The 21,702-nt window shown below is 37.1% G+C and overlaps 1 protein-coding gene across 4 annotated transcripts in view; it reads right to left on the reverse strand.

Moving 5' to 3' along the window:
- TBC1D12 (TBC1 domain family member 12) overlaps positions 1 to 21,702 on the reverse strand; it is a 134,830-nt gene that overhangs the window by 6,090 nt on the left and 107,038 nt on the right. For all 4 annotated transcript variants that reach the window (XM_064269564.1, XM_064269566.1, XM_064269565.1 and 1 more), the window contains 3 exons: positions 19,611 to 19,699; positions 18,580 to 18,651; positions 204 to 332 (listed from right to left, as the gene is read on the reverse strand). In XM_064269564.1, coding sequence (XP_064125634.1) covers positions 204 to 332; positions 18,580 to 18,651; positions 19,611 to 19,699 — 290 coding nt within the window. The remainder of the gene's footprint in view (positions 1 to 203; positions 333 to 18,579; positions 18,652 to 19,610; positions 19,700 to 21,702) is intronic.

Raw genomic sequence — 21,702 nt, forward strand, 5'->3', positions numbered from 1 at the left:
TCCTTAATCAAGCATTAACAGAAAATCTTTAGCACCTCTTTCTGAATTTTCTCAAGTATTCATAAAACTAAAATTCAATGAAAAGTTCATATTAGATCAGATTATCTGAGTCTCCTAATTATTGTTTTTCATTCTAACAAGTGAGTTCAGACTATAGAAACCTACAGTCAAGGGAAAACATGATCCATTCCAAATGTCCATACCATGCTGTGATCCACACGGAAAAAGGCCAACTGGCATGGCTTATTCAGGAGATTTGCAAACGCAATGAAGGCATCTGCCTCTTCCAAATTGAGAATGAGTACTGCTGCAATGAAGGACATCCCTTGGACCTTCAAAAGGAAAAGAAATTAATCAAAATGTGCTTACAATAAAAATTCTATAGTTTATTTTATTGTAATACTGAAATATTACAAAGTGACATAACAAAGTAGAATTAACCAAGATTTATTTTTTTCTTCCCAACAAAGGTTAAAAATAGAAAACCTACTAGTAATCACAAACTCTCCCTAATTTTACATTCTTGTTCTCGTGGTATAGCTTTAAAAAGTATCAGGAAATTTTTTTAAAAAAGAAAAAATGTATCAGCTTTTACTTACTATAAAAGCCTATCTCAGGGTACTACTATTTAGTTTTCATTTTTTCTCAATCTGAATTCTCTCAAAATAGAGTTCAGAATCACAAAGTTTAATCAAAACCAGGAGATTATTTTCACTATTATAATACATCTGTTTTAGGTAGAAAATAAGGAACTAAGAATAAGGGAGAGCTATGAAAAGTTCTGCTAAAATTCCAAGAAAGAGGTTGTGTGGCTTGACAAAGTGAGGCTAGATTCCTGGAAAAGCAGGGGGAAGAAATAAAAAAAACATTTCAATATGGGAAAGAAGCCTGAGCAAAGACACAGATGTGGGAAAAATAGGACCTGGCTAGTTGAAGCACAAGATTTACAATAGGAATAATGTGAGAAATTTGGAAAAGTAGGATGTATTTATAAATTATAAAAGCCCTTGAATAAAAGGCTAAGCTGTATGGATGCCTGCTTCTGGGTTATGAATAAATATTGTACATTTTTGAGACAAGAAGTGAAATGAAGAACATTCTTTCATTAAAAAAAAAAAAATTTATATGGTCCACTTACTTCTGGTAAAGATTTGTATATTGGACTCTTTTCAGCCAAATACTTTGTAAGGGTTGCCTGCAATCACTATCTCTATTTTTTCAACTACCTTTTTATTCTTTCTAACCAAAAGTTTGACAGTTTGAACCCACCCAGTGGCACCATGGAAGAAAGGACTGGTGGCCTGCTTCTGTAAGATTACAATCAAGAAAACCCTGTAAAACTAAACCAAAAAGCAAAGAAGTTTACTGAATAAACTGAATGCTTCGAAGGCCAGCATAGCAGGGGTGGGGGTTTGGGGACCATGGCTTCAGGGGACATCTAAGTCAATTGGCATAATAAAATCTATTAAGAAAACATTTGGCATCCCACTTTGGAGAGTGGCGTCTGGGGTCTTAAACACTAGCAAGCGGCCATCTAAGATGCATCAATTGGTCTCAACTCACCTGGAGCAAAGGAGAATGAAGAACACCAAGGACACAAGGTAATTACGAGCCCAAGAGACAGAAAGGGCCTTATAAACCAGAGACTACATCAGCCTGAGACCAGAAGAACTAGATGGTGCCCAGCTACAACCGATGACTACCCTGACAGGGAACACAACAGAGAACCCCTGAGGGAGCAGGAGAGCAGTGGGATGTAAACCTAACTCTTCAGACAGGGATTGGACTGGACAATGGGATGGAGAGGGATGCTGGTCAGGAGTGAGCTTCTTGGATCAGGTGGACACTTGAGACTATGTTGGCATTTCCTGCCTGGAGGGGAGACGAGAGGGTATAGGTGGTTAGAAGCTGGCGAAATAGACATAAAAATAAAGAGTGGAGGGAGGGAATGGGCTGTCTTATTAGGGAGAGAACAATTGGGAGTATGTAGCAAGGTGTGTATGTTTTTGTGTGAGGGGCTGACTTGATTTGTAAACTTTCACTTAAAGTGCAATAAAAAAAAAACAAACCCTGTAGAGCAGCTCTACTCTGTAACATATGGGGTCACCATTAGTTGAAATCGATTCGATAGCAACAGGTTTGGTTTTGATTTTTTATTCTTTAGCACACTTAAGTCTGGCTTCCCACTCTATCACTATCTTGAAACTTCTCTTGCCAGAATCATCAATGATATTTATTGCAAAAACCAATGTGTACTTTCCAACCCTCTTAGCAGAATTCCCTTAGCTTCTGTGACCCAACTTCTCTTGGTTTCCCTACTACTTGCCTGGCTTTTTCTGAGTGCTCTTTGCAGACTACAGTAATTGGGTATTTGATTTTCTAGAATATAAGCTCCGTGAGAACAGATACTGTGGTAGGCAAAATAATACTCCCCTCCCCCAGAGATGATGTCCACATTCTAATCCTGGACCCTGGAAATATATTACCTTACACAGCAAAAAGGGCTTTGCGGGTGTGATTAAATTAAGGATCTTGAAGTGGAGAGATTATCCTAGATTATCTGGGTGGTTCCTTATAAGTAATCACAAGGGTCCTTGTAAGAGGGAGGCAGAAGATCAGAGAGAGCTGAAGATGCTACATTGCTGACACTGAAGATGGAGGTAGGGGGCCATGAGCCAAATAACATAGGTGGCTTCTAGAAGCTGAAAAACGGAAAGAAATGATTTCTTCCCCTGGAGCCTCCATAAGGAACACTGCCCTGTTGACACTTTGACTTGAGACCAGTGAATTCCATTTCGGACTTCAGACTTCTGACATCCAGAACTGTAAGATAATAAATCTGCATTATCTAAAACCTCTAAGTTTACAGTAATACGTTACAGCAAGAATAGGAAACTAACAGATTGTATCTTACCTAATTCAGCACTGTATTTTTTTTAAAGCAAAAAGGAGGTTTATTTAGCATATATTCAAAAAGGCAAAAGTGGAAAGCAGACAACCATGCTGCTAGAACTAATGTCTGCCCAAATCCAAGGAAATATTACAGAATAGGCAAAAGAAAACAGACAAGCATCCTGCTAGAACCATGTCTGCCTGAGTCCAACAAATACTACAGAATAAGCACAAATGGAAAAACAGAGTAGCATGTTGCCACAGCCATGTCTGCCTGAGTCCAAGGAACTATTATAGAAGGACCAATATATATTAATATTACAAAATGGGCAAAACCACTGAAAGCTTTACCTTTTCAATGACTGGCTAGAAACTGTGATCCTATATTTTGAATTGTCTTTCTTAACAATCATTGCTACAGGTTTCAGGAAGAGGGTCTTCATTGGTTCAACAAATTTTCTATTCACTAAATGCTAACAGAAAAAGATAAAAGTGGAAAGTCTTCTGTGTTCTCGTTGATTGGCTTATGTGAAAGATTCCCTAAAAGATACTTGCCAAAATTATCCTAGCTATTGTCTTTTTTTTTTTTTTTTTTTTAATTGTCTTTTTACCTCAGGGCTCAGTTGATGTGTCCTTTTGAGCCCAGCTTCAGCCAGCTCACATTCTCTATGCTCAAGGACAGGGAACAATGACTACAATATTATTTTCTAAGTGATTCCCTCCTGTTGATCAGAGACTGGAGATAACACACTGATGATCAATACCTGGACTTAGACGAGCTCCTAGATGGCGGCCATTGCAGGCTCTTTAAACTCACGGTGCTGGTTTTCCACCGGATACCATCTGGTTCTTCACCAGGATCTTAAGTAAGAGTGATGTTCTCATCAATCGCATTGCCTAAGTGAGCAGAATCAATGTATAACATTTCAGCCCAAGGCTTTTCTTTGGCCTTTTAAGTGTGTAAGACAATAGAAGATAAGTTTTATTATGCCTAATACCGTCAGAATATAGACTAAGAATATTACTAGTCCCTGCAATAGTGATCTAGCCCATGTTCTTATTGCTGATGGTAATCAGCCAAATAAATCTGTTGTTTTTAAGAGTGTTACGGTGTGTAACCAAGTAGCTTGCTGTCTAATTCTATGTATACCTTGTTCTACTTCCATGTTATTTATCCAAATGCAACAAAGAGCTGTTTGCTACAGCACAGACTATACTTTCTTGGGATAATAAAAATCTAAGGCTATTCTGTTATCTCATGTCAGCTTCGTTTATGAGTTCAGAGATCACTGTTGTGCTTCCATCCCACTAGCAACTTTGTCTGCTATTTGTTCCACAGTGATTGATAAATTTCTTAAAGATTTCTCAAATTCAACTATACCATGACTAGGAATTAAACCTCTTAGAAATGACTGACCCCACCCTCAGTGTTACTCCAATGGGCTTTCTTCTGACTCTCGTTTTACAATGGGTGATAAATTAACATTACCCTTCAAGTATTTACTAGCATCATTACTATGAATATCTAAAGGTAATCCTGAAGTTTCCGAAGTGTGTTGCCCATGCATTTGCCAGGAATCTAAACAAGAGATTACCCACGTAAATTCACTGTCAGTCAGAAAGGGATAATCTAAATTAGTATAGTTGGATTTACCACACAGAAACATATATCCATAAGGAGCACACAAAGTTTGTCTAGAGAAAATAGAAGGTATAGGAAAATTTACATGTGACAACCAAGTTTCCACTAGAGACTTCATGATTAGCAAGATAATACAAGATGGACTTCTGTTGGAGGTCTCCAGTTAATCTGTTTAAAACATACTAAGTATTCTTCCCAAGGGCAAGCTGCCCCTCCTTCGTTTACCTATTAACAGTCATGGGTCACTTTCTCAGAAGCAGAAGTAGAACCTAAGACAAAACGGAGTCTGAACCATGAAGTCGATCTCCTCTGAGAACCTGATTTCTTTAAGATAATTTTCTGCATAGTAATAGGGTGAGAGTTTGATTACAAACATTAGACAGGTATTTCAGGACACTGTCTTGAAGACTAATTAAACCGATTACTGATTTACTCTAAACATAACTCTCAGTATGATCTTTGGAGTCAGTTTCCCAAAACAGACTGAATTCTTTAAAAAAAAAAAAAAAAGCACAACACCCAGAGCAAAATGGTCTCACTAGTTTATCTGGACCATTGTCTGACTCAAAGTGTCACCACTGTATTCTTAATACTACAATATTTGCTGAATGGATGAAGGGTCAAAAAGTAAGTGGTTAAAAGCTTGGCTGCTCACCAGCCAAAATCTACCAGCTGCTCCTTGGAAAACCTATGTGACAGTTCTGCTCTGTCCTATAGGGTTGCTGTAAGTCAGAACCAACTCGACAGTACATAACAACAACAACAACATAACAGAATGGTAGCAAAGTAAATAGAAGGGATTAAAAATATATTTAATTAAACTAAGATGCTGTGCATTGTAAGACACCATTATTTTACATACCACTGAAAAAAAAATGTCAATAAAATGAGGATACAATGCTTATCACTTAGAATTTTTATTTTATGTATACTCAGTTATTTAAAACTCATTCAGATTTATCATATATCACCCTTGTACATACATGAAAAGAAAATAAGGAAAGTAGTTCTCTCTACAATTTCTTCGGAGTCCATTGCCTTTGAATATTCTGTATTACTTATCAACTCAGTCACTGATGTCTTTTTTCTCTTCTTAGTGCGAACAAAAGCACCAATTATGCAGCATTTAAGTTGTCTTCATTCCTAACTCTTGGGTTTTCTTCCGAGCCACTGACAACCAATCTGCAAATTTTGAAGTATCTATACAGGCAATGACAGCCATGTCCCAACCGCTTGCTGCCTAACTGATGACTAGAAAATGCATTCCGATTTCAGAGATGATAAAATGTTTCACGATGTGCATCTTTGAGTCAATGAAATAGCTATCATCTGTTGATTCTTTAGTATGTACAAGGTTCCGTACAATTCTTTATCCAATCATAAAAACCCATTGCTGTTTAGTCGATTCCGACTCATAGCAACCCTATCGGACAGAACAGAATTGCCCCACAGAGTTTCCAAGGAGCGCCTGGTGGATTTGAACTGACAACATTTTGGTTAGCAGCCGTAGCTCTTAACCACTATACCACCAGGGTTTCCAATCATATGAGGTAGTATTATATCCATTTTACAGATGAGAAAATAAGCTGAGCAAAGTAAAATCATCATCCCAAAATCATAAATTCATGACCAGCTGAGTTGTTTCAAATCACCAAATGTCTGCTACTAAAGCTCAGGATCTTTTCTTAATGCCACTAGAAAGCAACATTTTAAAGGAAGAATTAATTGGATTTATCAATGGACAATTATAAGTGAGAAACAAGAGTAAGTGATGATAGTGTTTGAGTCTTGATAACTGTAAAAATGACGGAATCGGTCACAGAAATTAGAAGTTAGGCTGGAACCCAAATATTGAAAGATGATGAAGAATCCTTTTAAGTGTTTATGGTTATAGAATACACAGGTGGATATATCCTATAAGAAGATGGAGATGTTGAACTAAAATTGAAAGCCAGATGAGGGTGTCAACTCCACAATTCACAACCAAAGCATTCATAAATAGGCACTGAGGTAGGAGAGGGAGAGGTATGCAAAATACCATCAGGGCCTCTATTGCTTAGCCTCTAGAGATTTTTGCTCCACCCCAAAGTGATCTATAACCATTTTCTTACAGTAGAAAACTAAAATAATTCAACAGTCTAAACAGTGGTGGTCTTAAAACTGGAATAAATGTACCCTTGGAGGTACATACAGACTTTTCAAAGAATACACACTCACTGATGATTTTAAAGGAGTCCTTTCCCAGATCTTCAATTTACATGTGTATTCTTTTCTAAACATGCCTTAGAGTGTCACTGCATTCACAGTAGCAAGTGAAAGTCACAGTCCCTACCCATTACTCTGAGGCATGAAACACATGAAACCTGAAATTCTAAATACTGGTTTGTTGAAAGTTTCTAACTTCCTATCATATATATGTGTGTGTGTATGTATATGTATATATATGACTATATATGTATATGTATGTATATATATGTATGTGTGTATATATGTATATATGTGTGTATACACGTGTGTATATATATGTGTGTGTGCGTGTGTGTGTGTGTATATACAAATGAATTCAATTATATGGTAGAAAAGAGAGTAGTAATAGCAATTTTCATTTAGTGACCATACCACATCTATTGTCAAAGAATGCATAGCCCTTAAGGGAGAGTCCCAAGAGAACAAAGAGAATGGTAAAAGCAGTACATATTGGTGCTAGTGGTACTTTTAAATGTAACTGGGATATAAACCAAGACTACCAGTTTTTTTTTCCCCCCAAGTTGCACTGAATAAAACCCACAGATAAAACTTTTATTTCTAGATTTGACATGTGTTATTCAATAAGACAGTTAAAAACCCATTTTATCAAATCATGTCATGAAATATGTTTCCCAATACAGTTTATAATAGCTAAAAAATCTGCAGCTCCAAGGTAAAATATGTATTAAAAAAATACAATGCAATAAAAACATGCTGTAAAAATTATGCACAGAAACAATATTTTAATTTTCCCAACTTTTTCTGTATGTATCAAGTTAAACTAAAGTTCCTCTCAAGTGGAAGTATATAAGTAATAGGTTTTAGTCTCAATAAAAGCTTTCTTTATTCACTTTCCAGAAACAGAAAATGAATGATTTTAATGATTGGTAACAAATATTTTTTGCAATTCAGTTAACAGTCTTCTGCTTTAAATAAAATTGAAGGAAGGCCTAACTGAGTCATCACCTGAGATCATTAAAGCAATTTTTTTTTTACTTTTGTATTTTTTTTTTTATTTACCAGCTATCCAGTTTCTCTAGTATATTTGTTGTTTTGATCAGTTGTGTACTAATTATAATTACAACAGAAATCAGAAGAAAAACTTAATATTTAGAACATTATGCGTTATTAGAAATAAGACTAATTTTTAAATTTTAATTCATTTATGTACTTGTGGAGTATCCTGGATGGCATAAACGGTCAAGTGCTTTAGCTACTGACTGAGTAGCAGTTCAAACCCACCCAGAGGCACCTAGGAAGAAAAGCTTGGTGATCTGCTTTCAAAGTCACAGCCACTGAAAACCGTATGAAGTACAGTTGTACCCTGCACAGTCGGGGTCGCCATGAGTCAGCATCAACTCGACGGCTAATGGTACTAGTACATATTCGTAGCAAAAGTACAATAACGTGATGACTAAAAAATTTCCAGGCAAAGTTATATTAAAATAAAATTCTGTGGGAGAAATGAAACAGAAAGACAAGCTCAGAGAAAAAAAGCAAAAATGTAAAATATTAATGAAGAGCTTATTCACATAGTTTTCTTTAAATGGATGGTCTACATGGAATCACTATAGTATTTAATCTCACTGAGCCATTTTTAAAAATTGACATGAGTTTTATTTTGAAATGTCAACATTTAACAAGTGCTAAAAAAAAAAATTTTTTTTCAATTAAATCCTTTGCGATTATTGAAATTTATGAAAACTTTAAATGTCAAGTTTAAAACATGAAGGGGATACATAGTTTTACAATTCTTTTACAGAGTACATGAGCAAGAGAGTTTGAAGACAGTCTTTGCTCAAATCTCACTTTCTCCATGAGGACTACCTGACTACCTTCTTTAATACTACAGCCTCGGAGGCGGGGCCGAGATAGCAGAGTAGTCTGACATTTACCCTGATCTCTCTTACAACAAACACCCCCAAAAAACAAGTAAATCAATTATATATATGACAAGCTAGGAACCCTGAGCATCAAAGGCAAAGTTAAGAAATTGGACTGAGTGACGGGGAGGGAGAGACAGTTCAGAAGCAGCGAGGAGCTGCCGACCCCGCGGCACCACCTCAGACCCAATTCCTTGGTGCGACTGCAGCGGGGCTGATGGTAGTTTTTGGTGATATGGCAGCTTCAGTGAAAGAAGGCAAGTGCAGGACTCAGCCCTAACCTCCTGGGGTAATCTCGGTGAGGACCCAGCCAGAGCACACAGGCTACACACACCTCTGGAATCTGAGATAAAACAGCACTCTCAGCACAAGATAGAGTGATTTTGTCTAATTTAGCACATGGATCTAATAGCTCTTCCTTTTGAAAGAAAACTCTCCTATCTATCTGATCCTTCCTTCCTCTACCCCAGGTGGCTTCATTAACAGTAGATTTGCCTGAGCCTGAGGTAGGTCCTGCTGCACTCCCTGAGCCATTCTCCTGGCCTTGGAAAAGGAAGATATTAACAAACGGGGGAAAAAGTACACTGCCGACTTCCCTAATCTGGCAACTCAGAGCAGAAGTGGCTCCAGCCCAGGCACAAGTGAGCCACAGACTTTGCCTTTCACCCCTGCATGGATCCAGGTGGCTTCACTACACCAGATAAGATCTGGCTATTAGAGTGCAAGGACAAATCTGTTTGAGGCCTGACTGTAACTGTTTCAGCTGTGCAGTGGAGATGCAGGTTTTGGATGTGTGATAATGCTCTGCCTAGCTAACAAGGCCTTCACCTACCCACACCAGGGGCCTGAGGACTGGAGGCTCCAACCACACCACCTAGCTACCTATGAAAGGGCTCCAAGGATAAATGGTGCCTACCAGTCCTTACAGGTAAAAGCACTGGGTGCCTATGGTATGGCTGGCAGAGCCCACCCACCATAGCACTCTAGAGAACAGGGACATGCCTTCCTCAAAGACAGTCGGGGGAAGGCTGTCGACACTTGGGGGAAGGTTGTCAACCCCCTGCCTTCCTCAGGGTGTGACCCCTGCTGCTACCAAAAACCTATGCATACACTAATCACCACTGCTTCTCTAAGATAGAAGGTGAGAGCCTACACCACACACTAGCTTACCAACTATCAGGATACCTGAGCTGAATCTATACAAGAATAGGGAACGGACTCTTAGGCTCATACACCTGGTAACAGCTCTAGCCATCTGGTAACAGGACATTAATGCTTCAAAGGCTCCAATAATCAAGTCAGCTCACTCTAGTAGCCTATTTGGGTATATCAAAACAAAATAAAGCAAGAAAGTAGGACACAACGAGCACACATAAAATAAATTAATAACTTATAGACAGCTCGGAGTCAAGAGTCAATATCAAATCACATAAAGAAGCAGACCATGATTGCTTCAACAAACTCCCCAAAAAAAGAATCAAGAACTCTCCCGGATGAAGACATATTCCTGGAATTACCAGAGGTAGAATACAAAAAAATTAATATACAGAACTCTTCAAGACATCAGGAAGGAGGTCAGACAAAATGCAGAACAAGCCAAGGAACACACAGACAAAGCTGGTAAAGAAATTAAAGATTTTTCAAGAACATCATGAAAAATTTAATAAGCTGCAAGAATCCATAGAGAGACATCAATCAGAAATTCAGAAGATTAACATTACAATTACAGAATTAGGCAACTAAATAGAAAGTCAGAGGAGCAGAACTGAGGAAGTGGAAGGCAGAATCAGTGAGATTGAAGATAAAACACTTGACAACAATATATTTGAAGAAAAATCAGATTAACATATATAAAGCAATGAAGGACAAAAATTGCCAGCCAAAAATCATATATCCAACAAAACTATCTCTCAAATATGAAAACAAAATTAAGCCATTTCCAGATAAACAGAAACTTAGGGAATTTGCAAACAACAAAAGAAAACTACAAGAAATAATACAGGGAATTCTCTGGTTAGAAAATCAATAATATCGGATATCAATCCAACACTAGGACACAGGACAGAGCAACCACATATCAACCCAGATAGGGAAATCACAAAAATAAATCAAGATGGAAAAAAAAAAAAACACTCAAAACAGGGAATCAGTGATGTCATTATGTGAAAGATGACAACATTAAATCAAGAAAGAGGGACTAAATAAAGTAGGCACAGATCTTCCATATGGAGAGGAAATCAAGGTAATATAGGGAGATAAAAGTTAGGTTTAAACTCAGAAAAATAGGGGTAAATATGCAGGTAACCACAAAGAAGGCTAACAATGCTAACTTCAAAATAAAAACCAGGAAAAACATTAAAAAAAAAAAAACCCAGTGCCGTCGAGTTAATTCTGACTCATAGAAAAACATAAAGACTCAGCAAAAACCAAAATTAACTACAATCAAAAAAGAGGAACACACAATTTACAGAGAAAAACTACTAAGCACAAAAAATTAAGTGGAAAAATGAAACCGTCAACAACACACAAAAAAAGGCATCAAAATGACAGCACTAAATTCCTACCTATCTATAATCACGCTGAATGTAAACGGACTAAATGCATGAATAGAGAGTTGCAGAATGGATAAAAAAACACAATCCGGTCTATATGGTGCCTATAAGAGACACACCTTATACATAAAGATACAAACAAACTAAAACTCAAAGGACGGAAAAAAATATCAAGCAAACAATTGAAAAAAACCAGGAGTGGCTATACTAATTTCTGACAAAACAGACTTCAAACTTAAATCTACCACAAAAGATAAGGAAGGACACTACATAATGATTAAAGGGACAATACACCAGGAGGATATTGCCATATTAAATATTTATGCACCCAATGACAAGGCTTCAAGGTACATAAAACAAACTCTAACATTATCAAAAAGTGAGATACATAGCTCCACAATAACAGTAGAAGACTCAACATACCACTTTCAGTGAAGGACAGAACATCCAGAAAGAAGCTCAATAAAGACACAGAAGAGCTTAATGTCACAATTAACCAACTTGACCTCACAGACAAATACAGCACACTCCACCCAACAGCATCCAAGTATACTTTCTTTTCCAAAGCACATGGAACATTCTCCAGAATAGACCACATATTAGGCCATAAAACAAGCCTTAACAGAATCCAAAACGTCAAAATTTTACAAAACATCTTCTCTGACCATAAAGCCATAAAACTGGAAGTCAGTAAGAGAAAAATCAAGGAAAAGAAATCAAACACATGGAAACTGAACAACACTCTGCTCAAAAACAATTGGATTATAGAACAAATTAAGGATGGAATAAAGAAACTCATAGAAGACAATGAGAATGAAAACACTTCCTATCAGAACCTTTGGGACACAGTGAAAGCAGTGCTCAGAGGTTAATTTAGATCAACAAATGCACACATACAAAAAGAAGTCAGGGCCAAAACCAAAGAATTATCCCTACAGCTTGAATAGAAAGGGAGCAACAAAAGAAACCTTCAGGCACCAGAAGAAAGCAAATAATAAAAATAACAGCATAATTAAATTAAATAGAAAACAGGAAAACAACTGAAAGTTAACAAGACCAAAAGCTGGTTCTTTGAAAAGATTAACAAAATCAATAAACCACTGGCCAGACCGACAAAAGAAAAACAGGAGACGAAGCAAATAACCCGAATAAGAAATGAGATGGGCGATATTACAACAGACCCAACTGATATTAAAAGAATCATAACAGAGTACTAAGAAAAGCTGTACTCTAACAAATTTGAAAACTTAGAAGAAATGGGCAAATTTTTAGAAACACACTACCTACCTAAACGAACACAAACAGAGGCAGAACAACTAAATAAACGCGTAACAAAAGGAGAGATTGAAAAAGTAATTTTAAAACTCCCAACAAAGAAAAGCCCTGGCCCTGACAGCTTCCCTGGAGAATTCTACCAGACCTTCAGAGAAGAGTTAACACCACTACTACTAAAGGTATTTCAGTGCCCAGAAACAGATGGAATGCTCCCAAACTCATTCTATGAAGCCAGCATAACCCTGATACCAAAACCAGGTAAAGACACCACAAAAAAAGAAAATTACAGACCAATACTCCTCATGAACCTAGACGCAAAAATCCTCAACAGAATTCTAACCAATAGAATTCAACAGCATAACAAAAAAATAATTCACCAAGACCAAGTGGGATTCATATGCAGGTATGCAGGGATGGTTCAACATTAGAAAAATGATGTAGTCTATCACATAAATAAAACAAAAGACAAGAACCACATGATCTTATCAACTAATGCAGAAAAGGCATTTGACAAAGTCCAACACCCATTCATGATAAAAACTCTCAGCAAAATAGGAATAGGAGAAAAATTCCTAAACATTATAAAAGGCATTTATACAAAGCCAACAGCGAACATCATCCTGAACGGAGACAGACTGAAAGCATTCCCCTTGAGAACAGGAACCAGACCATGGATGCCCTTTATCACCACTCTTATTCAACATTCTGCTGGAGGTCCTAGCCAGAGCTACTAGGTTAGATAAAGAAATAAAGAGCATTCAAATTGGCAAAGAAGTAAAAGTATCTCTGTTTGCAGATGACATGATTTTATACACAGAAAAACCTAAAGAATCCTCAAGAAAACTACTGAAACTAATAGTTTAGCAGAATATCAGGATACAAGATAAACATACAAAAATCAGCTGGATTCCTCTAGACCAACAAAGACAGCGTCAGAGAGGAAATCACCAAATCAATATCATTTACAATAGCCCCTAAGAAGATTGAATACATATGAATAAATCTAACCAGAGATGTAAAAGACCTATACAAAGAAAACTATAAGACACTACCGCAAGAAACCAAAACAGACCTACATAAAAGTGGATAAATATACCTTGCTTGTGGATAGAAAGACTCAACATTCTAAAAATGTCCATTCTGCCCAAAGAAATCTATAGATACAATGCAATCCCGATCCAAATACCAGTGACGTTTTTTAATGACACGGAGAAACAAATCACCAATTTCATATGGAAGGGAAAGAGGCCCCAGAGAAATAAAGCCTTACTGAAAAAGAAGAACAAAGTGCGAGGCCTCACACTACCCAATTTTAGAACATATTATACCACCACAGTAGTCAAAACAGCCTCGTACTGGTACAACAACAGATACATAGACCAATGGAACAGAATTGAGAATCCAGACATAAATCCATCCATATATGAGCAGCTGGTATTTGACAAAGGCCCAGTGTCAGTTAATTGGGGAAAAGACAGTCTTTTTAACAAATGGTGCTGGCGTAACTGGATATCCACCTGCAAAAAAATTAAACAAGACCCATACCTCACATCATGCACAAAAACCAACTCAAAATGGATCAAACACCTAAATATAAAATCTAAAATGATAAAGATTGTGGAAGAAAAAATAGGGACAACATTAGGAGCCCTAATACATGGCATGAACAGTATACAAAATATTACTAGAAATGTACAAACACCAGAAGAGAAATTAGATAACTGAGAGCTCCTAAAGTCAAACACCTATGCTCATCCAAAGACTTCACCAAAGAATAAAAAGATTACCTACAGATTAAAAGTAAGTTTTTGGCTATGACATTTCCGGTCAGCGGCTGATCTCTAAATCTACACGTTACTGAAAAAACACAACAACAAAAAGACAAATAACCCAATTAAAAAACAGGCAAAGGATATGAACAGGAACTTCACTAAAGAAGACATTCAGGTAGCTAACAGATACATGAGGAAATGCTCATGATCATTAGCCATCAGAGAAACGCAAATCAAAACTACAATGAGATTCCATCTTACTCCAACAAGGCTGGCATTAATCCAAAAAACACACAATAATAAATATCGGAGAGGCTGTAGAGAGCCTGGAACACACTTACATACTGGTGGGAATGTAAAATGGTACAACCACTTTGGAAATAGATATGATGCTTGCTTCAAAAGCTAGAAATAGAACTACCACATGATCCAGCAATCCTGCTCCTTGGAACATATCCTAGAGAAATAAGAGCCTTTATATGAACAGATATCTGCACACCCATGTTCACTGCAGCACTGTTTACAATAGCAAAAAGATGGAAGCAACCAAGGTGCCCATCAACGGATGGATAAATAAATTATGGTATATTCACACAATGGAATACTACACATCAATAAAAAACAATGAAGAATCCGCAAAACATTTCATAACATGGAGGAATCTGGAAAGCATTATGTTGAGTGAAATTAGTCAGTTGCAAAAGGGCAAATATTGCATGAGACCACTACTATAAGAACTCAAGAAATAGTTTAAACAGAGAAGAAAATATTCTTTGATGGTTACAAGAGCAGGGAGGAAAGGTGGGAGGGAGGGAGAGGGGTTTTCACTAATTAGATTTAAAAAAAATTAGTGGATAAGAATTACTTTAAGTGAAGGGAAAGACAACACACAATACAGGAGAGGTCAGCACAACTGGACTAAACCAAAAGCAAAGAAGTTTCCTGAATAAACTCAATGCTTCGAAGGCCAGCATAGCAGGGGTGGGGGTTTGGGAACCATGGCTTCAGGGGACATCTAAGTCAATTGGCATAATAAAATCTATTAAGAAAACATTCTGCATCCCACTTTGGAGAGTGGCATCTGGGGTCTTAAATGCTAGCAAACGGCCATCTAAGATGCATCAATTGGTCTCAACCCACCTGGATCAAAGGAGAATGAAGAACACCAAGGACACAAGGTAATTATGAACCCAAGAGACAGAAAGGACCACATAAACCAGAGACTATATCAGCCTGAGGCCAGAAGAACTAGATGGTGCCTGGCCACAACTGATGACTGCCCTGACAGGGAACACAACAGAGAACCCCTGAGGGAGCAGGAGAGCAGTGGGATGCAGACCTCAGATTCCCGTAATAAGACCAGGCTTAACGGTCAGGCTGAGACTAGAAGGACCCTGGAGGTCATGTCCCCAGACATTCTGTTTGCCCAAGACAGGAATCATTCCCAAAGCCAACTCTTCAGACAGGGATTGGACCGGACAATGGGATAGAAAAAGATGCTGGTGAGGAATGAGCTCCTTGGATCAAGTAGACACTTGAGACTACATTGGCATCTCATATGTGGAACAGAGATGAGAGGGCAGAGGGGGTCAGAAGCCGGCGGAATGGACATGAAAAGAGCGAGCGGCGGGAAGGAGCAGGCTGCCTCGTTAGGGGGAAAGCAATTAGGAGTATATAGCAGGGTGCATATGAATTTTTGTATGAGAGACTGACTTGATTTGTAAACTTTCACTTAAAAAAAAATTCACTTAAAGCACAATAAAAATTGAAAAAAAAAAAAAAAGATGGAAGCAACCAAAGTGCCCATCAACAGATGAATGGATAAATAAATTATGGTATATTCACAAAATGGAATACTATGCATTGATAAAGAACAATGATGAATCTGTGAAACATTTCATAACATGGAGAAATCTGGAAGGCATTATGCTGAGTGAAATTAGTCAACTGCAAAAGGACAAATATTGCACGAGACCATTATTATAAGAACTCAAAAAACAGTTTAAACAGAGAAGGAAATATTCTTTGATGGTTACGAGAAGGGGGATGGAGGGAGAGGGGTATTCACTAACTAGATAGTAGACAAGAACTAATTTAGATGAAGGGAAAGACAACACACAAATATAGGAGAGATCAGCACAACTGGACTAAACGAAAAGCTAGGAAGTTTCCTAAGTAAACCAAACGCTTCAAAGGCCAGCGTAGCAGAGGTGGGGGTTTGAGGACCATGGTTTCAAGGGATATCTATCTAGGTCAACTGGCATAATAAAATCTATTAAGAAAACATTCTGCATCCTGTTTTGGAGAGTGGCGTCTGGGGTCTTAAACGCTCGCAAGTGGCCATCTAAGATGCATCAATTGGTCTCAGCCCACATGGAGTAAAGGGGAATGAAGAACACCAAAGACACAAGGTAATTATGAGCCCAAGAGGCAGAAAGGACCACATAAACCAGAGACTACATCAGCCTGAGACCAGAAGAACCAGACAGTGCCTGGCTACAACCAATGACTCCCATGACAGGGAATACAACAGAGAATCCCTGAAGGAGCAAGACGACAGTGGGATGCAGACCTCAAATTCTCGTAGAAAGACCAGACTTAATGGTCTGACTGAGACTAGAAGGACCCCAGAGGTCATGGTCCCCAGACCTTCTTCTGTTAGCCCAAGACTGGAACCATTCCCAAAGCTAACTCTTCAGACAGGGATTGGGCTGGACTCTAAGATAGAAAATGATACTGGTGAGGAGTGAGCCTCTTGGATCAAGTAGACACATGATACTATGTGGGCAGCTCCTGTCTGGAGAGGAGATGTGAAGGCTGAGGGGGACAGAAGCTGGCTGAATTGACATGGAAATACAAGGTAGAAAGAAGGAATGTGTTGTCTTATTAGCAGGAGAGCAACTAGGAGTATATAAAAAAAAAAATTTTTTTTTCTTTTTTTTTTTTTAGTGTATGTAAGTTTTTGTATGAGAGACTGACTTGATTTGTAAACTTTCACTTAAAGCACAATAAAATTAAAAAAAAAACTGCAGCCTGCACACACACACACCCTCCCCCCAAATTTAGCACTTTCAGCCTTTACCATACTGTACGTTTTCCATAGCACTTGTCTCCTTTTAATACAACATAGTCACTAATTTATTATATTTGCTGTTTATTGTCTGTATCCTCCTTCTAAACTGTAAGCGTCATAAGGAGAAATTTTTCTTTTGTTTACTGAAGTATCCCAATTGCCTAGAACAATTCCTGGGTATATATAGTAATAAGCACACAATAAATATTTTGTTGGGTATGCAAATGAATGAAAAATGAAGGAGGGAACATGCAACAAAACAAAGTGGGTTGTACCAGATAGCTACCCTACAGTAAACCCTAAAATTTCTCTATTTTAAGGTAAAGGTGAGAAGATGAAGGTTTTGTGACTTCTAGTTAAACACGGCAAATTGAACACACATTTTTCTTTGCTCCCTTCTAAAATCCAATTAAAATGACAGTAAAGAAAAAGATAAATATTAACCGAGGAGGACAAAGAGAACGGAAGAGGAGATAAACAATAGATAAAGATGTCAATAGCCTTTTGGAAATTTTAACTTAAAGTGGAGAATGTTGAAACTGAGTATCTGCAGAGGAGGAAGCCAGTAAGCAGCAAGCCAATCCTGGCCACAAAACCCTGGAAGGCTCAGGTGTTGAAGTCATCAGGAACCTCTGAAACTGAGGGGAAGGGCTAAAAATAGGATTGGTTGAAAGTCTGTAAAAAGGATCAAATTCCCTCCCCTACTCTTTATGGGCAGGTGCCTATCTTTCTTTCACCCTGGCAGAACATAAGAGGTGTATTCTCTAGAGGCACAGTCAGGGAAAGTGGGGTCGGAAAGAGGGGGATAATCCACCACGCTGATAAGAGGAGCATTAAATAAGAAGTTTAAAATAGGGAACCCAGGGTTGAGAAAGAAGAGTGTTGACATGTTGTGGGGTTGTTACCCAATGTCATACAACAATGTGTGTACTCTTTGATGAGAAACTAGTTTGTTCTGTAAACCTTCATCTAAAGTTCAATAAATACGTAAATAAAAAGTTTACATATACTGAATAGTGAAATCCCCAGCCGCCCTCCCAAAAAGCTGGCAGCCAATCTTATCAGCCCCTGGCAGGAGATTGGAAGACTGCTCTCAGCGTAAATAAATGAACTCAAGAAAAAAGACAGAGAGATACAGACATGTGGGAGATGATATAACATTAAGGTACTCTGATAAAAATACAGATAAAACGTTTACATTAAAAAAAAAAAACAACAACAACAGATTGAAACCAATACTTACATAACCAACATCAGGTCTGTAACATGTATATGCCCCTAAGATACTATGTAAGACATCGTGATATGGGCCACCCTTAGGAGAGAAAAATGAAATTTGAAACTATACAAGTAATCATTGTAATTCTCAAATAGCATGTTAATAAGCTCTAACATTTCCTAAATGACTACTTGTTTTAGATAGTGTATTTAACAATTGTCAAAAATATTCTAAGTATACTCTGTCAAGATGTTATCTAAAGTATTAATAAAAAATACATTTAATTGCGAACAACAAAAAAAAAGCCAAACAAACTTACATGATGGATACCATCTACCTAGTTTGTGTACAATTTTAAAGACACAGATTTAGCACAGTAAGTGTATGATTAATACAGGCTGCTTCGTTTTATATAATACAATTTCAGCAAAAGAAAAACATCAAACCAAACTAAATTAAACTGTATTAATAATTTTAATCTTAACAGTAAAAAGTTTTATCTCATTTTACTTTATCAATCTAAAGGTATAGAATTCTATGTGAAAAGTATGTATAAACGCAATCTTTTCTCATATTCTTTTATCATAAAGTGTAAGCAAGTTCAAAACAGCCTCGGTACAAAAAAAAAAAAAAATTTCTTCCTGTTTCAATGGTAATTCTATAAGGAAGGTGCTGAAAATTTTTAAGTTTGGGGGACAAATTTCTTTATATTGTAATGATTCAAACTAAGTAAAATAAAAAATAAAATGAAGAAATTCATCTTACTGAAAATTCATCAAGTACCTACTGCATAAAAGGATGCGTGTTATGCTAACTGCAATGTCAGTGAAATAAAATAATACAAATTATTTTAACTTTTTCCTACCAGCTTCACACATTTTATATAAATGTACCTAATTTTAAAAAAAAAAAATTTTTTTTTTTTTTTTAATTTTTAAAGCTTTGCCTTTTTTTTTCTTTTTTTAAATTATGGCTATGCATTTTGAGAATTTGTTCCCTTGGATATTAAAAGATTTTTCTTTTAATACTGTTATAAGCAGGTTAGAAACCCTCACCTTCTGAAAGATGTAGAGAGATGGAAAGGTACGGGATATGTCTAGCTTAATTAATTCCAGACTGGCCTCCCGATCAGCAACAGATACACCTGCATTTTCCAAGTAGAAAAATTAAAATAATTACTTGTCTGTAACAATGTCAGTTGTGTAAACACAGGATAATCACATAGCATATATGTTATTTACGGAAAGTTAAAAGCTGGATAATCAAGAAATTTCAAGAAATGCCACATAGCTTTTGTTGGAAATTAGAGCTGCTTATGTGAAGAAAATATCTCTACACGTATCAGAAAATTATATGGTAAAGGATTTCTGCTACCAGTTTTGACAGAAGCCTAAGTAGGGGCAGAATACTGCTCCCACCATAACAACTAGGAAAAGACAAATAAATTACAAATACCACATTTTTTTTTCTTTAAGTCAGAGAGCTGTGGACACAGGAAGGTCTAGAGGATTTAAATCTCAGAAAAGGAAGAGTTCTTTTTCTCCCTAGAGCATTTGCCAAGTCTAGGGCATGGGCTTAGGATCAGGCTTTCCACAGACAAAGTTACTCGGCTTGGGGGAAAGAGAAACTAAAAGAGTTTTTCATGGCCAAGTAGGGTTAATGTGATAGATAAGAATCTGGAGGAGCACTGAATGTATATCTGGTTTTCCTCCATAGAACTTTCGTTGAGTGCTGGGGCAGTGCATTCTGGAAAGACAGAATGAAATCAACCTGTATCACCCAAAGACAGTCTCAATGGAGGAAGCGACCTGCAATCAAAACAGAACAGTTCTCTCATTAAGAAATTTGAAATATGAGGAGAGCTAAGTCTATATAAAGCTGTAAACTTGCCCCAGCCTAGTTCAATTACTGACTGGATTGAGGTGATCAACTGCTAATCCAAATGCCTAACAGGAAAGAGCACGCTTCCTTCAGGAGGACACATCAACTTTCGTCTCTACATTCTTTTTATATACAATGTCTGGCATGAAATTAAAAATTTTAAGATATGCAAAGAAGCAGGAAAATGTGATTTATAATCAAGAGAAAACTTAGTCAATGGAAGCAGACCTGCAGATGATCCAGTTTTAGAAGTGACAGCCAAGAACATTAAAAAAAAAGTATTATAAATATGTTAAAGACAATAGAGGAAAAGATGGAGGGGAAATGTATAGTAGGGAAAGACGAAGAATTACAACAGAGAAATAGAATCTATAAAGAGAACCAAGTGGACATTCTAGAACGATAAAGTATAATATCTGAAATGAAAAACTCATTGGACACATTTAATAGCAGACTATTTTTATATATAGCAGAAGACAGGGTTAATGAACTTGATTATAAGTCAACATCAATTATCCAAACTGAAGCACAGAGAGTAAAGAGAATTTTTTTTAAACAGCATGTAAGATACCTATGGGACATCTTTTTTAAAACTGTAGTAAAAATATACCTGACAAAACATACACCATCTCAACAATATCTACGTGTACAATTCAGTGACACTGATTACGTTCTTCAAGTTGTGCAACCATTCTCATTATTCTTTTCCAAATCATTCTACCACCATTAACATAAACTCAATGCCCCCTAAGCAAACACTCCCCTTTCCCCCTTCCTCCCACCCTTGATAACTGCTAATAATCTTTGGTTTCCAAATATGTGCTTATTTCATATAAGTGAGGGCATACGGTGCTTGTTCTTTTGCGACTGACTTATTTCACTTAGCATGTTTTCAAGTTCACACATGTTGTGGCATGCATCAGGACTTCATTTCTCTTTATGGCTGAGTAGTATTCCACTGTGTGTGTATATACCATATTTTGCTTATCCATTCATCTGCTGAACATTTCAATTATTTCCATTTTTTGGTATTTGTGAAAAGTGCTACTATAAACACTGTTGTGCAAGTTTCTGTTTGTGTTCTTGCCTTTACTTCTTCTGGGTATATACCTAGGTTTGGAATTGCTGCGTCACATGGTCCTTCTATGTTCAACTTCTTGAGCTCCCACCAAACTGTTTTGCACAGTGGGTATACCATTTTACATTCCCACCAGCAATGGCTGAGGGTTCTAGTTTCTCCACAACCTTGCCAACATCTATTGTTTT

Source organism: Loxodonta africana, chromosome 16 (genome assembly GCF_030014295.1).
Source record: "Loxodonta africana isolate mLoxAfr1 chromosome 16, mLoxAfr1.hap2, whole genome shotgun sequence".
In the NCBI taxonomy this organism is placed as follows: Eukaryota; Metazoa; Chordata; class Mammalia; order Proboscidea; family Elephantidae; genus Loxodonta; species Loxodonta africana.